The sequence below is a fragment of the Populus trichocarpa genome, chromosome 1 (assembly GCF_000002775.5).
Source record: "Populus trichocarpa isolate Nisqually-1 chromosome 1, P.trichocarpa_v4.1, whole genome shotgun sequence".
Classification (NCBI taxonomy): domain Eukaryota; kingdom Viridiplantae; phylum Streptophyta; class Magnoliopsida; order Malpighiales; family Salicaceae; genus Populus; species Populus trichocarpa.
This window is the reverse complement of record NC_037285.2, coordinates 7,795,406-7,812,580: the sequence shown is the minus strand read 5'-3', so window position 1 is coordinate 7,812,580 and position 17,175 is coordinate 7,795,406. Positions and strand designations below refer to the sequence as shown.

Here is a 17,175-nt window from a genome sequence, read left to right as displayed (position 1 = left end):
TTGGAAAAACAATCACTCTGTAAAACAGTTTGAACAACAGTTAAAAAAAAAAACAAGATTCTTATACATAAGAGGTAAAGATTTTGGATTTAACGTTAAAAAATATTTTTTTCAAATAATATTTAATATGTGCTTTTTAGATCAATTTGATATATTCAAAACAACAAATTGTTTTAAATACTAATTTCTCAATAAAACTAAGGAATTTAAGAAGAGGGAAACTTTCGTAATCATTATCTACCCCCCTGTTGTGATGTTAGACGGAGTTGACTCTAAAACAATCGCAAAAAATCAAAAACCTGGCTAAAACGGGCACCAACACCACAACATAAAAATATATATTACTCTCTCTCTCTCTCTCTCTCTCTCTCACACACACACACACACACACACACACACATTTCCAAGGCCTCCCCTTCTCTTTTATCTTCGGAGCTCCACAGCTCCTTTTCTTTTTCTTCAATGTCTCGAGTATAAACGCACGCGTTATGCCAAAAATAAATAAATGATCACAAAACCAGAAAAGAAGACTACTTTTACTAGCTAGCTCGAGCATAAAAGAGAGAGACAAAACCATTCCTAGCTAAGTGGTCACAGAGCACTCAAAATACAATCCCATTTCTGTATAGAAATTCTCTCTCTTGGTCCCCTGTATTTTTAGCCCATTCTTTACACATACACACCCATAAAATTATTAAAGCTTGTCTTTTTCTTGCCTTTTTGTTCTTCAAATTCTCTCTCTCTCGAGAGAGAGATTTTTTTTAGTTTCTCTCTCTAGAAGATCTGGAGGAAACACAACACTCCGCGTATTTATGCCTTTTCCATTAGATTCCCAACGCGTTCTTCGACGACGACTACTAATACTAACATTGCCTCTCCTCCTCCACTTCTTTATTACTTCGTCACTCACCTAAAATCCATTTCACCTAAAATCAATGAGAGCTTCATTGCCTAAACACGAGCGGAGATGGGCCTCGGACACGCTTCCCGGCAATGCAACGATGAGCACCGGAACATCGCCGGGAACTGAGTCCGGCGAGGAGTTTGTTGAGGTGACACTTGATTTACAAGGTGATGACACGATTGTGCTTCGTAGTGTTGAGCCAGCAACATCAACGGTTATCAACATCGATGATGTTTCTTTCACTACTGGTGGTTCTGTGTCTGCCGGAGCTGTAACTCCGGTGTCGAGATCGCCGACGATCAGGCGGAGTTCGTCGAATAAGTTGTTGCAATTTTCTCAGGAGTTGAAAGCTGAAGCTGTAGCGAAAGCTAGGCAATTTTCGCATGAGTTGAAAGCTGAGTTAAGGAGGTTTTCTTGGAGTCATGGACAGGCAGCTCGGATTTTATCAGCCTCGGGAAATAATGGCGGTGGTGCTTTTGAGTCAGCTTTAGCCGCCCGTGCTTTGAGAAAGCAGCGAGCGCAGCTGGACCGGACTCGGTCTGGTGCTCACAAAGCCTTGCGTGGATTGAGATTTATAAGTAAGAACAGTAAAAAAACTAATGGCGTTGATGCATGGAGTGAAGTTCAAAGCAATTTTGAAAAACTTGCTGAAGATGGTTATCTTAACCGGGCCGATTTTGCACAATGCATAGGTTCGATTCTCTTTTGACTTTCTATTTTCTTTCTCTTGGTTTTAGCGAAAGCAGCTAGCTAGCTTTCAAAGCACGAACCGAGTCTAAATTATTGATTTTTTTTCTACTTGGATTTCAATATTTATGGATAAAAAAGGCAACAAAAGTACTGAAGATTTAGTTGTCATGTTCGTATGAAGTCTTGGAAATTGATTTTTTAGATTTTTGTTTTGACAAGGAATGAAAGATTCGAAGGAGTTTGCTTTGGAGCTTTTTGATGCATTGGGAAGGAGAAGAAGATTGAAAGCGGACAAGATTTGTGGAGATGAGCTTTACGAGTTTTGGTCACAAATTACCGATCAAAGCTTTGATTCTCGACTCCAGATCTTCTTCGATATGTACGCCTTATTACGGACTAGTGTATAATATAATTAAACTTAATTGGTGACTTATTTTGTTCATTAATTAATTCACCTCTTTCCTTTTCTTAAAAAGAAAAAACAAATATTGTATGTTAAATATCTCACTCTTATCTGAGATCATGCAAGCAAAGATATGGAACCAACATGGTTTTGGTCCATCGGAACCCAGTTTGTGTCTTTTCCGAACTCTGTACTAGAAATGAAAAAAAAAAAAAAAGAGAAGAGAGAGGATAAAACTGTATTTTCCTCCGAACCCCAATTATTGAAAAAGTGATTAAACAATATTTTCTGCCATTTTTCTCTTCTCACTATCAAGTAATCTTGAATTAGCGGATAAACTAGGTGATAAACTACTTTTCTGTTGTTATGTTTGCAGGGTGGACAAGAACGAAGACGGTAGGATCACTGAAGAAGAAGTCAAAGAGGTACTACAAATGAATTTAAGAAGACATTATAATTAATCATGTCTTTCTCTCTAATTCAATTAATTTAATCTTAACTAGTTACATTGATTAAGTGCTTAATCTTAAAGTAACGTGCATGAATTAGCCAACAGCCTGTCAAATTATTGTAGAAATAAAATAAGAACCGACCTTCCAAATATGAGGTAGAATAATTAAATTAAATAAAAAACAGATGACCCTTTATATCATGAATATTGCCGAAGCTCTTTAGTTATAAAATAAGATAGCAGGCTATATCAATAAACAGGGTGTCATTTTTTCTATTAAGATAATCGCTGAAGAAGGAGAGGATTCGGTGACCCTAAATTTATGAAAATTCTAAAACTAACCAACCCAATAGAATAGACATGATTCAATTTTTTCTTGATCTCTGACGCCATTCCCACGTTCTCAAGCATCTTATGAACTGGGTCTTTCTTTGAAGAGTTTCAGGTTGAGAGACGGCAACCTTCATCTATATATATATAGTACGATTTTCTCAGTGGGGTTGGTGGGGGCCTTTTGTACTATCTCCCTTAATTTGCATGAAAAGCTGAAATTAGTGACCGTCAAATACTGTTGTTTTCAATATTATATATTCATTAACTTTATAATTTCTTTACATGAATTGGTAGATTATCATGCTAAGTGCTTCTGCAAATAAGTTATCAAGATTAAAAGAACAAGCAGAGGAATACGCAGCTTTGATCATGGAAGAGTTGGACCCAGAAAGATTTGGCTACATCGAGGTGCGGGTCCTCTTTAATTTTACTGACAGATAAACGCTAATGTTTTTTTTTCCATTCTTTTTTCATGCATGTTTGGTAAATCCCATGAAATACTATAGCGATTCTAGAATCAATTAGGTGAGCTTAGTATAATATTTATCTTCATTATTTATTTTCATACTGGGTTCCAAGCATTATTTAACTAAATTTGTTTAATCATAGTCAAATTTGATCCCTTGTCTTGTTCTGGGTCGCAATAATCAACAGGGGAAAAAAATAATAAAAAAGAGGCACAGCAGTTGCAATTTTATAGCAAAGTCCAAAGTCCATGTTCCTAACAAATTAATTCACCAAATCTTACTGGGTCTCGATGTTGTTGAACCGTACTCGAAGAAAGAATGACAGAAGAAGAGAGAAATGGCAATCGTTTCTTACAAATGGCACAACTAATTAATCTGGTTAAGCAAGCTTATTTATATTGAAGAATATTTGTGGTAGTTGAACAGCTCCCTGGCTTTCTTTTCCACTTTAATATGCACGTCTGTTATAGCATAGAAGACTTTTAAGTTTTAAGTAGAGGTACGCAGTTTCTGAGGCAAAGCTGGTTCAAACTTCAGATGTTTTTAGGACCAGTACTAACATTAAAAAAAAAAAAAAGGTTGTCCACCAAGTAATGATAAATTCAACGAAAACTTGAACGTGAATGGCCATCGTCTAACACAGTTGTCATTGTCACCAACTAACTCAAGATTTTCTTAAGCGTCTTTCTTCAATTTGGTAGGGTAAATATTGATTCTTTTATCCAATAGGCTTTCGAATTACGTACTGTCATTCCTCTTGTTGTCAAAATGGAACGAACCTTTTGAAGATTTCTAAGAGCATGAACCTTTACCACTCCAGATTTTATATGGATCCTAGAGACTGGCTCGGATGGAAGGACAGTTTATTTCTCATGGTAGAGGATCGAGATTTTAAATATAAATAATTTATTCACGATCCAAGTAAGAAAAGAAAGGATGGAGGTCGGCGTACAGCTAAATAAACAAGTGTTATCTACTGTATCGGAAGTGCCTTGATGACCTGTACTTTTTTTAATTTTAAAATTGATATTGATGATCTGAACTATTATTCCTGCCACTGTTTGAACCTGACCTCTCAAATAATGCTTAGCCTTCACTCATACATAAATCATTACGCGTGCTCCACTCTGCATCAATTGTAGTGTAATAAGTTGACATGACCAAGATTCTCATTTCCATTATATGTATAACTCCACTGCTGATGATTTGATGCAACCTTCTTGTTTTCTTGTTGTTGCTTAAAATGATATGTAGCTATGGCAGCTAGAAACACTCCTTCTACAAAAGGACACGTATCTGAACTACAGTCAAGCTCTGAGCTACACAAGCCAAGCCTTGAGCCAAAATCTACAAGGGCTAAGAAAGAGGAGCCCAATAAGGAGAGTGAGCAAGCAATGCGTATACTTTTTTCAAGAGAATTGGAGAAGAATTTGGGTTTTGACATTATGGGTTATGATAATGATAGGGCTGTTCGCATGGAAATTCTTTCAATACAAGCAAAAGAATGCTTTTCAAGTAATGGGTTATTGTCTCCTAACAGCCAAAGGTGCAGCAGAGACATTGAAGTTCAATATGGCTCTAATTCTCTTGCCTGTGTGTAGAAATACTATCACTTGGCTGAGGTCCACTAGGCTGGGTCCCTTGGTGCCTTTTGACGACAATATCAACTTTCACAAGGTACGTCCAAGGTTACCGACCCCCTCCTCTTCTTGTCTGTATTGCTTTTTTAATACGTTTACATCCTTCTAGGGTCCCATATAGAAGACTTTGCAAGAAAGTCAATATATTAGTTGATCTTAGCCAATGAAAATACAATAATTTTTCAGTGCCTAAAATATTGATCCCGAGATGGCAGCAATAGCTGGCAACTTAAAGGCTTTCATATATACCCCTCTTTTTTTATTAAATAATGTTAGCCACAGCATATGAATTTTGTTGCCGAAGAAGGAATTTGAAAGAAAAGAGCCACATAAATCGATAATTTTGTATTGTTTTATTTAGTTCTTATTTTTTTATAAATAAAATTATAATTTTTTTACACCTTGTAAAATTGTTTATTAAAATTTGTAATTTCTTTATTTTTAAATAGATATTTTATTTATTGATATATTTGATTACTTATTTTCTTATGATTATGTTTTATGAATTACACAAATAAAATTACTTTTTCATTTTTTCATTATTATTTATAAACTATTTTCCAAAAAATTGATTACTTTTACTTTAAAACAAATTATTTTATTTTATTTTATTTTTCATAAATAAATATTTATTTTTAAAAGTAATTATCTTTTATTAAATTATTTATTTTCATGCAAACACCAACCAGCTTTATAAAATACTTGTGTTGTAATGGCTTGTGCTTTCCCGTGACCAAACATGTTCTTAAATTCGTGTTTGGTAACGGGGACACTTCGTCGAAATGAATTACAATTTGTTCTCTCTTTTCATTTGGTTAAACTTAGGGGAGATGGGTCAAATCTAAAGGATTATTCCTATTGTGGGGATTTGATCTTCGTAAACTTTTGTCTTTTCCAAGGGCTACTACACGGGGCTTGTAGCTCAGTGGCCTTGGCAGGCTTTGCCCTGCCTGAGTGCCCTGGTTCGAGCTCTGTTGTGTACCCAGCACTTGAGGGTCTAACTGCTGTGGTCCATTGTGGACTTGTTCCGCCCCCTCCCGGGTTCGACCCTCTATGTGCACGCCTGTCACCCCCGCGGTGCCTTACCTGCTCCTGGGCTTGCAGGATGTCCAGTGGGCCGTGGGGAATAGTCGTGGTGCGCGTAAGCTGGCCCGGACACCCCACGTGAATAAAAAAAAAAAAAAAAAATTAGCGAATAAATACATAAACAACTTTTTTGTTTATTTAAATTCTCATCAGTTAAAGGCTCTGCGTATGCTAGCTAAGACCCAAATGCTCCGTGTGCTATAAAATAAAAGAGTAAATTCATAACTAATTCAAAGCTATTTTACCACTGATAAAAGATATTGAAAATTTCAGTCGAGCTTAAATCAATCTTGATGATGTACAAAATGACACCATTTAATCACAAAATGATTTATATATATATATAAACTTGTTTAATTACTTGTGGTAAATTGCATTGATTTAATATTTCTCACACACATGCAGACCATAGCAGCAGCAATTGTAATTGGTGTGATTCTCCATGCTGGAAACCATCTAGTCTGTGATTTTCCAAGGCTTATTAATTCATCTGATGAGCAATATAGAGCATACCTGAGTGATGACTTTGGTGGAAACAAACCTTCATATGCAAAACTGGCTAGAGGGACTGAAGGTGTGACTGGAATCTTAATGGTGATCAGCATGGCCATTGCATTTACACTTGCAACAAGATGGTTCAGGAGGAGCCTCATTAAGTTTCCAAAACCCTTTGACAGGCTCACTGGATACAATGCATTCTGGTATTCGCACCACTTGTTTGTCATTGTCTACATCCTGCTCACCATCCATGGTGTATTCCTGTATATGGTGCATAAATGGTACAAAAAGACGGTATGAATCTGAAATCTTTTAATGGCAGTGAATGTTTTTCTTGTTTGAGATTGTAAACTGACGGCATTTTATTGCTTGCAGACATGGATGTATCTTTCTGTTCCAGTTTTACTATATGCCGGAGAAAGGGCGCTGAGGTTTTTTCGTTCTGGCTTCTATACTGTCAGGCTTCTCAAGGTATAACATCCTGAAGACCTCTGTCATTTCAGTTCGATCTTATGGTTAATGTCTAAATGTTACCATCTTGAAAGAGCCCTATAAACTGGCACAGTACTTCTGTAAAGTTTAAAACCTACTGTACTAGATTTTTGTCATAATTCTTTTTTTCATCCAGGTTGCAATTTATCCTGGAAATGTTCTCACATTGCAAATGTCTAAGCCTCCCCAATTCCGGTACAAGAGTGGACAGTACATGTTTGTCCAGTGCCCTGCTGTTTCTCTATTTGAGTGGTAAATCACTATTAATTTCTTAACTCACATGAAAATGGCTTTTTTGGTAGTTTAAAAAAACTCTCACTTGTAGTCTACCAGAGAAAGGTGCTTGTAAAATACATCTAGGCCAACTGCTAGCAAGAAACTTGCTCATTTTGTGCTTATTCTCTTTATGGGATATGGTCATTATTTTGTATGATTTTTTTTTCATTTTCTGATGAAAGCTAGTGAAAAATAAATTTGATAGGAATCAGTATTTGATTTCTTTCTTTTGTAATTGATGATCGATTGATGCCAACGGTTTCAGTTGGTTTCTTTGCTCTGATACCTGATTTTCTCCGGAACTTACAATCAGCATGCTTTATTTTTCCACCCAGGCATCCATTTTCAATTACCTCCGCACCTGGTGATGACTACCTCAGTGTTCACATTCGGCAGCTAGGTGACTGGACTCAAGAACTAAGAAGAGTGTTCTCTGAAGCCTGTGAACGTCCTGTAGCCGGTAAGAGTGGACTTCTCAGGGCTGATGAAACAACAAAAAAAAGGTACAGAATATGTCTATGTTTCCCTTTTCTTTTCCCATTCCCTTTTTTTTTTTCCTTTGGATAGCATTTTGTGATTATATTGTTTATGTAACTTTCCTCTCTAATGACAGCTTGCCAAAGCTCTTGATAGATGCGCCTTATGGTGCACCGGCACAAGATTACCGTAAATATGATGTGTTGTTACTTGTTGGTCTGGGAATTGGAGCAACACCTTTCATCAGCATTCTCAAAGATCTTCTTAATAACATTGTCAAAATGGAGGAGCAGGCAGTAAGTGACTAGAAACCTGACTTTCACTTTTCCAATCTGCAATTTATACACATGATCGTTCCTTTAATACCATAGATTCTGTATTGCGAACTATAGAAAATTTCCAGACTTAATCCATGATAATCTTCTAAATGCACAGTCACAAGTCTGATTCTCATTCTCAGGATTCGGTCTTGGATATCAGTAGGACATCAGACCTGAGCATTGGAAGCAATGATACATCAACCTCTAACAAAGTTTCACCAAAACGTAAGAAGGCTGTAAGGACCACCAACGCTTATTTCTATTGGGTAACAAGGGAGCAAAGTTCTTTTGATTGGTTCAAAGGAGTCATGAATGAAGTTGCAGAGCTTGATCAAAGGGTAATTAATGTCACCTTAGCTTGAAATTATGTAAATTACAAAAAAAATTCCCGTTTTGCTTGGTTTCCTTGATTGTTGACTTTGTCGTTGGACTATTCCAGGGTGTGATTGAGATGCATAATTACTTGACCAGTGTGTATGAGGAAGGCGATGCTCGATCAACCCTCATTACCATGGTCCAAGCCTTAAACCATGCGAAAAACGGTGTGGACATTGTCTCCGGGACCAGGGTAATACTAATTATTTTGTTTAGGCTCATTGCATGTTCATGTTGCGGCTCGCATGTTATATCAGTTGGGCTTTTCCAAATTTTCTGACACCTTCAATTACACATAAATTACACTCTGTGCAGACAAGTGACAATAGTGGACTGAAATATTTGACCATGCAGGTCTACTAACAATTCCTCGTTTTATCATTAGGTGCGAACGCATTTTGCAAGGCCTAATTGGAAGAAGGTTCTTTCTAAATTATGTTCCAAGCACTGTAATGCAAGGATAGGTGATTATACCTTCTAGCTAACAGATTTTTTAGCAGAGAAAACCTATCCTCCTGTTCTAATCACATCACTATGGTTTTGGAGCAGGTGTGTTTTACTGCGGAGCACCTGTCTTGGCTAAAGAACTAGGCAAGCTCTGCTATGATTTCAATCAAAAAGGTTCCACAAAGTTCGAGTTCCACAAGGAGCATTTCTAAGTGAACAAGGGGTGGTATATATATATTATTTACACCTTTTTTCCACAAAACTCTTCTCCAACACCCTTCCCAACTACAAAATAAGAAAATTTATAATAAGCCAATGAAGCATTGCACAGTCTTGGGCAGAGAAGGAAAAAGGGGTGGAAAAAAGGCTATAGATGAATATGTGGTTATTTACTAGCACACCAAGCACAGCCAGAAAAGTTATTCTGGCTGGTGAAATGGCTAGAGCTTTCAGTGATAAACCTCAGCCAGTTCAGAGTTGACATGTAGATAGAGGAAGTAAAAGTGGTATTGCTGAGATGAAGAATGGGTTACAGCTGCAATGGAGAGGTTGACATAATTTGATAGTGACAAGTTTGCCAATGCATGATTGTTAGACATTCAAAGGTGGACAGAAGAGGACAGTTTTGAAAGGGAGAGTCTTGAGTCAAGTTTGTGGACTCGGAAGGAAGGTGGGAGCATTGCACTTTCCCCTCTTGAAGTGTGTTCAGAGAATCCTTCTGGACTGTCAATGCCGCTGGGAGGAGTCAACCTTGTGAAATTGCTTTTGATCACTTGATTATAATATGCAAATTATATGTACATGATATTCATAGTTTTTTTTTTGTTCCTTGTTTCTATAATATGCAAATTATATGTAGATGTTCAAGAGAGGAAGGCTACTAGTACTGTGTTAAACATTAGGGCTACCACTGGAAGGTAAAAGGGGTGGGTCCCTTCTGTTAGGAATAGAGTTTGTAGAGGTTGTAATTGTAACCCTTTTATAGTATTCGAATGAAGTATTTCACTAATCGCTTTAGTTCTTTGATTTACTTGCCATTTTTTCTAACGTAAAAAATGCAAAAATATTTTCCTTCCAGGTTTTAAAATGAAAAGGATTAAAAAACTTGCATGGTAGTTAAAGAATTTTTTTATTTCAAAGCTTCTAAATGTAAAAATATGAAAAAGTCCCTCTACACCAGCCTTACAGATTTTATTTTTAGGGGTATTTAAATTATTTTGCCATTCATAAATTAGATGAAAGTACATAATTGTCCTTGGTCAAAAAAGTAAAAAGAATGTTCCTATCTAGGAGAACAATGTTTTCTCAACGACTTCCCAGGTTTATTTTTATTTATTTTTTTAAAATATTGTTATTGGGCTTTTGTTTTTGGAGTACCGAAGGTGAATATGAAGAGGGAAGTTGGCCCATCAGTGTGTGCAAATTTCTTACTACTGGTCTCGGCATTTTGCATGTATTGTGGGTTGGGTTGGGCTTAAATCAAGCCCAGGTTGTTTTAGTTTTAAGTTTAACTTTTTGTACCATCCATCTTCAAATACTGGGCCCTGCTCTCAAGTAATATGTAGCAGCGGCCTCTAATAGGGCTTCGAATAATAAAATAAAAGTATTTGTTTACGTTAAAGATAAAGGAAAGATACTCTATTAAGGGGTGGCCTTAAGAACAAAATCCTAGTGTAATGATAAAATTGGTCATAAAATCTTTGAATTAGACATCAAGGATAAAGTGGTATTTTTACTAAGATATGATTGTTTTTTACAAATTATATGAGATTAAATTAATTATTTTTTTACTTCTAAGTAAAATTACTATTTAACCTTACAATAAAATTTTAAATTATCTTTCAATTAAGGGTGTTTCGGTCTTTTCAACTTTTTTAAATTAGTGTAGATAATTTATTGCAAGAGCTCTTTCATCTTTAAAGCATGATTTTTTTTGGGGTTATATCAAGTTCATTAGGTGATGTTTTAATATTTTAATAAATGTTAAATATTAAAAATAACATGAAATACCATTTTTGTAATATCAAGTAGGCGACTCCCACGCTTTTCGGGTAACGAGTGATGTGTTGTTCAGCCACCAAAAACAGTCTTTATCAGTGGAGTTAAAATCATCACGGTACCCCCTCCACAATGGAGCGACGTGTGTTCCAAGATTTTCACCAGTTCAACACCGATAACCACCCCCTTCTTTTCTTCCTCTCTCCTCCTAGATTTTCACGTCAAACATTTAAAAATTCCAGAACAACCCTTTAATTTTTTAATTCTTTAGATTTGATCTCTATTCTTTTTATTATAGTTTCTTTTATCTTGAATAATTTATTTTCATCCCCCCTTAAATTTTTTATCTTTTAAATTTAGTCAATGTTCTTTTAATTGTTATTTATTTTGTTTGAGAGCCTTTTTAAATTGATTTTTGTTTTATAATTTCCTCATCCTTTGTTTGTTGTCTTCCTATCAAATTTGATCATCATTCTTTTGATTGCTATGTTTTTTTTACTTTAACAAGTTTTTAAATTGGTTGGTAATAAAGCTTCTTGATTGAACCCAAGTTTAGGGTTTCACGGGTTGTGAGTTATAAATATTTGACTTGGTTTAGGAGGTTCGTCCAAATTTACTTCATATTTTTTTATTTTCCTTTTTTAATATAATTATCCTTTTGTGTTATCCTTCAATATTTATTCAATTGGAGATTGAGTTTTATTTTTTTAACTTATTTTTTATGAAATTTCTTGTTGGCCTTGAAAATTCCCATTTATCACAAGTCTTTTTATTTGCTGTTTTTTATTGGGTTTTTTTTTGCTAATTCTTTAAATTGATATTTTTTTTCCTGATTCCTTCCTTCAAAACTTGATATGATTTTTTAAAACAATTTATAAGAATTTTTTTTCTATTTCATCCTCCTTTATTTATTTATTTTTATCTTTCGAATTTAGCTCGTATTTTTTTATTGCTATTTATTTTATTTGAGATAAATTTTTAAATTTATTTTTATTTATTTTCTTTCTCTAAGGTTTTTCACTGATTTTCAAAATAACCTAGGTTTTCTTAGATATTTTTATTTGTTGTTCTTTGTTAGATTTACTTTGACTAATCAATATTAAATTAGTTGGAAATTGAACTTCTTGATTTAGGCTTGGTCTAGGATTTAAGAGGTTATGAGTTTGAGACATTTGCCTAAATTTAGAAAGTTTGCCCGAGTTTTCTTAGTTTTTCTTTTCTTTTTTAAGTGATGTTTTCCTATTTTTTGATCATTTTTTTTTAGTTTTCCTTTGTTATTTTTTACGGTTTGAATTCTGTAAGGTTAGTTCTGGCTTCATTATCAAAGTCATCAATTTCTAAACTTAACGCGAGTTGCTTTTATTTTTTTAGTTTTTTTTTTAAATTAATATAATTCAATTTTATCTTTCAACATTTTATTTATTGGAAACTGGTCTGCTAAAGGTTACTGAAAATTCAACATGGCAGAATGGTTGATGCATCCTCTCTTTCACGCTACTATAGTTGCAATATTGTGATGTAATGGTTTGTAGCTCTGAGGTAGTCTATGAGCATTAGATTGCGATTGAATGTCAGGCTTCCAAGCTTGATTTTATTGTCTCAACTTGGAACACTGAGCATTCCAATAACCTTTTTGCTTATAAAAATTGCACTCGTCGAACGCAACTCTTGTGTAAGACTTGTTCTGATTATTAGAGAATGACTTAGAAGGTACTGCTAGCATAAAAGGATTAGAAGTAGAAAGAATTTCTTTTTCAAAATAAGATTGAAGATGTATTTCTTCAGCCAATAACTCACTAACAACTGAGTCAACAGAAGGCAGTGGAGAACGATGCAAAATTTAACGTCTAAGTCTTTCAAAATCATTGTAAAGTGTCGTTAAAAACTGTATCAATCATTGTTGCTCTCTACGAGCAATATAAACACCATATGCCTTTAATTTTATCAATTCTGTAAGAGCCAATTAATCCCAAAGATCTGTCATGGCAGAATAAAACTCCTATATACTCATATTTTTCTGGTGAATAGCTCGTATGTCATTTTCTAATCGATACTGCTTTGCAAAATTTAATTGCATGAATAATCTTTACAAATGATCTCATACCTCCTTTGTTAACTTATACTTCGCCAACTGTGTACCTATAGAATGCTCAACATAATTGTTAATCTAAGTAATAATCTTTGCGTTGTTTGCTTCCCAGACATCTATCAAAGCAGCATAACCCTCATCGATATTCCTGGGTATTATAGAAATTCTACTAACATATCCCTATATCTTTTTACCCTTAATTTTTTTTTCATCACATAACTCCAATACGAATAATTCTTTTCATCCAACCTCACACTCATGGACTAAAGTGAATAATCTATTTTAATAGCCACAATCAACAAATAAAGAAAACCAAAATGCAAAAGAAAGGAAAACAAAATACTAAATTGCAGAAACTAAGCAAATATCTTTTTAAAGTTACACAATCACTCCACAAAAAAATTGTGTTTGAGATTAAGCATCATTCCATGAAATTATACTATGATATCATGTTAAGCAATTTAAAAAATAAAAAGAAATAAAAAAATAAGAGAGGAAGAAATTAAGGTTTCATTGATACTACATGATGTGATAATAATAATATAAAAAAATAAATTTAACATAAATATGAAGAGATTATATATATATTAAATTAAAAAAAAACATTATTCTACTTTTAATAAATAAAATAAAATAACCCTAAATTTCTTAACAAAATTATATTTCAATGATTAAAAAGAAAAAATCGTGAGGCCTCGTCACGGGCCTAATTATTCCCAAGTTAAAATATAGCGGCGCCACCACGTCATCGAACGGGTCCACTAAAGGTTACTGAAAATTCAACATGGCAGACTGGCTGATGCCTCCTCTCTTCAATGCTAGTACTACTACTATATAAAAAGTGATTCAACAATAATGCCACATTTAGATTACTATCGCGCATAAAACTAGAGACGCAGTTTCTTAAAATCTTGAAGAGAAACTAACCCTCTACAACTACAAGCTCGAGCAAAATGTCCGACGGCAATCAGATAGTTCCATTAGCACCAGCTAATTCTTACCAGAGAAGCGAGGAAGAGTATGCCACGATACAACACAAAGCGTTACGGCAAAAAAGAAGTGGCAAATGTTTTTTTTTAATTCTCTTGCTTTGATTGTCATCCTGAGTGCAATCATCCTAGTTTTTGCAATAATTGTGAAGCCAAGAACTCCGCGTGTTAAATTAAGCTCGGTTGCCGTCGAACATCTAAGTTACGGTAACAATCCAATCCCTTCATTCAACATGACACTAGCAGCCGAGGTGAGTGTCAAGAACTCAAATTTTGTTCGCTTCAAATTTGAAAATACTAGTTCTAGTGCTCTGTACAAGGGCATGGTAGTTGGTGAAGCAAAATTGAGGAGCGGGCGGGTCGGAGCTAGAAAAACAAGGAGGATGAATATTGTTGTGAAAATCGGGTCACCAGGCAGTCTGTCCGAAGCTAAGAACCTAAGTAGTGATATTAATTCTGGGATGTTGAAGATGAACAGCTATGCCACGTTAAAAGGAGACGTCCGTTTGTTTGGAATTGTGAAGAACAGGACTGCAGTAATGAGTTGTGGAATGAATCTTAATTTGAGTAGCCGCTCAATCCAAGATTTGGAGTGCAGCTAGCTAAATGTACAACTGTGAGGGAGTTGTATAATTATTTTGTTGTCTATAAAAGGTTTTGGGAATATATATGTGTGTGTGTATTTCTAGTAAATCAATTCTGTTTTTTTTTTTTTTTTTTTTTTTTGTGATTTCACTTGATTTATTCTTTTCGTTGCTTTTAAAAAGAACTAGAACTGCTCGACCAAGTACTCAATTTCCCTTTTCGTCATATTTCATTCATTCAAATCCCAATATTTGAGCGAATTTTGCAGCCCCGAATGATTAACATATATCTCAATTTTACGTCTTTTGATGCCTAAAAAAAATTACTTTTTAACTCGTAGTATGAAAGCTTCTTAACATATATAGAACTTCAAGGTGAGCTAGATTGTTTCATGGGCATGCATGTCCCAGTCCTACAACGTGTTTCCAAAAAAAATATCTCAATGCATCCGTTACTTCATGGGCCACATTGGCAGCTCTATGATGGAGAAAGACTCCTTGAGCTGGGCAAAGGTAACTTGCTTAACTCAAAAAGATGTCCATTGGTTATAAATGTGAAAGAAACATTAATTTTGAGAAGCGTTTCTGAGCCTTCAATAATTATATGAGACCAATAGGGGCTTGTTCGGGAAGGATAGACATTACTGATGATGCTTACAGCCGAACGATCCCTCCTCGGCCTACTGTATGAAAGAGTTTTTCTCTATTTCTTTCGTAGTTGCTCTCAGTCCTATATATTTCATGCATGTCCCGCCCAGCTTGATGAGTTTTGCCACGCTTCCATAAAGAGTTCCATGGAAATTATCTAATATATAGACCAAAAGACAACTTGCCAGAGAAATATTCTCCAAATGATGCAGCGTCAAAGAGCAACGATTGTATCTTCCATGCACATGCGTTGACCGTTCAAATCCCGCTAGCTACTTGTAACCCTCTGGCATTAAATTGTATATCTGAAATCTTCTTGAAAATTAAGAATTGAATGATGAAGATAATGAGGGTAATATAAAAAATAAATTATTTAAATTTTATCTTTGTTAATCATGTAATTTTGACTTATTTGTCAATTAAATATAAATCAAACGCTATATTTCAATTATAATAATAGAGAATTGGTTAGGAAAAACTTTCAGGGCACAGAAATGGGCTTTGTTTATAAGACAGAATAAAACCAAAATGTCCGATTCCTTTGCCTGGGCTTGTAAGTTGTACTAAGCTTACAAGAATGTAAGACGAACAATGATAATCAAATCCCAAGGCCTAGGCTGGCAACTTTCTCAACCCAATATCTAGCCAACTGGGCTACAAATGCAAGCTTTTCTGTGTAATAGACTAGGCTTAAATGAAAAGTTAATTTGGTCCAACGCGCAGTTGGTTAAGCCTTCGAACTTTTACCTTCGAGGAATAATAATTTTATCATGTAGATTCTTTTTTAAAAAAAGAAAGAAAACAAATTCGATTTCTACGAAAAGTTTCATCTCAAGCTAAATGATTTGTGGGTAAATTTAATTTATCCCCTTGAGGTTTATGTAGTTTCCCAAATTTACCCAATACTTATCTTTCATTTTTGTTTCACTCCCTGTAAAAATCTCAATTTCATCTTTTAAGTCTATATAATATCTTAATATAATCTAAAAGGTAAGAAGGAAAGAATATGAAATTGAAAAAACCATTAAAGAATTTTTTTTCCCAACAATATCCAGCAATTCTTTGACAATACAAAAAAAAATTCATGCTACAAATAAATAAAATAGAAAATATATTCTTAATAAAAACTTTTAATCCAACTTTTCAATAAAAACGCGAACAAGAATTTGAAAAAAAAAATTGAATATTTTTTTTTAACTATATTATTGATAAAGGAAAAGATGATGTTGCTAAATGAGAATTGAAGCTGGTAGAATTTGTTAATTTATTGAGAAACTAACCCTCTTTCTCAAGTTTTATATATCATATTGTTTTAATAAATTAAAAATTCTTCTTTCAATTTTCCATTTTTATTTCGTTAATTTTTTCTTTACTTTTTAGATGATATTGAGATATTTTATAAACTTCAAGGATGGAATTAAAATTGATACACCCGATGGAAATGGATGGAGGGGAGAAATTAAAACAAAAATGAAATATGTGGAGGTTGATTGGAACTAAAATGAAAACTATAAGGAGTGAATATTGAAACAAATCAAAGGTTTTAGATGAAAATGAGAAAATATATAAACTTCAAGGGATAAGTAGAAATTTACCCATGATTTTTTCAAAAACATAATTCCCATACTAACTTCGTTTTTTAAAAATAAAATAACCATGTTTTATTTTTTTATTTATTTTAGATGAGAGGCCTATCATGGCCTCTCTCAAACACAACTTGAATTTACACTTACCTTGCGAGAGAATCCTTACATCTAGCTATACAACCCAATAATTTTTCGGATTATTTTATAATGCTTCTTAGCTTGTATTAAAATCATCATTAACATACTGAAGGTTCTATGGATTTTATTATAGTGCTTATTAGCCTTTATTAAAATTCATTGATAATAGTTCAAAGTCAAGAGTCAAGACGTACATCCCCTGCAAACGCGTTGGGACCGAACATAGAAGGCTTCACGAAACGCTTCACTGACAGTTACATGTCAAACAATATGGACAAAGATTT

At 34.3% G+C, this 17,175-nt stretch overlaps 1 protein-coding gene across 1 annotated transcript; it reads left to right on the top strand.

The window, feature by feature from the left end:
• The first annotated feature begins 397 nt into the window (after window positions 1-397).
• On the top strand, window positions 398-9,868 carry LOC18094446 (respiratory burst oxidase homolog protein A). The gene is made up of 14 exons (XM_006368708.3): window positions 398-1,596; window positions 1,814-1,973; window positions 2,374-2,422; window positions 3,076-3,189; window positions 4,503-4,925; window positions 6,380-6,766; window positions 6,848-6,943; window positions 7,101-7,216; window positions 7,576-7,743; window positions 7,854-8,013; window positions 8,178-8,375; window positions 8,477-8,605; window positions 8,798-8,876; window positions 8,962-9,868. Exons 1-14 carry the CDS (start codon window positions 936-938, stop codon window positions 9,069-9,071), a joined length of 2,850 nt encoding a protein of 949 aa, XP_006368770.3. The 5' UTR covers window positions 398-935; the 3' UTR covers window positions 9,072-9,868.
• Window positions 9,869-17,175: the final 7,307 nt, after the last annotated feature.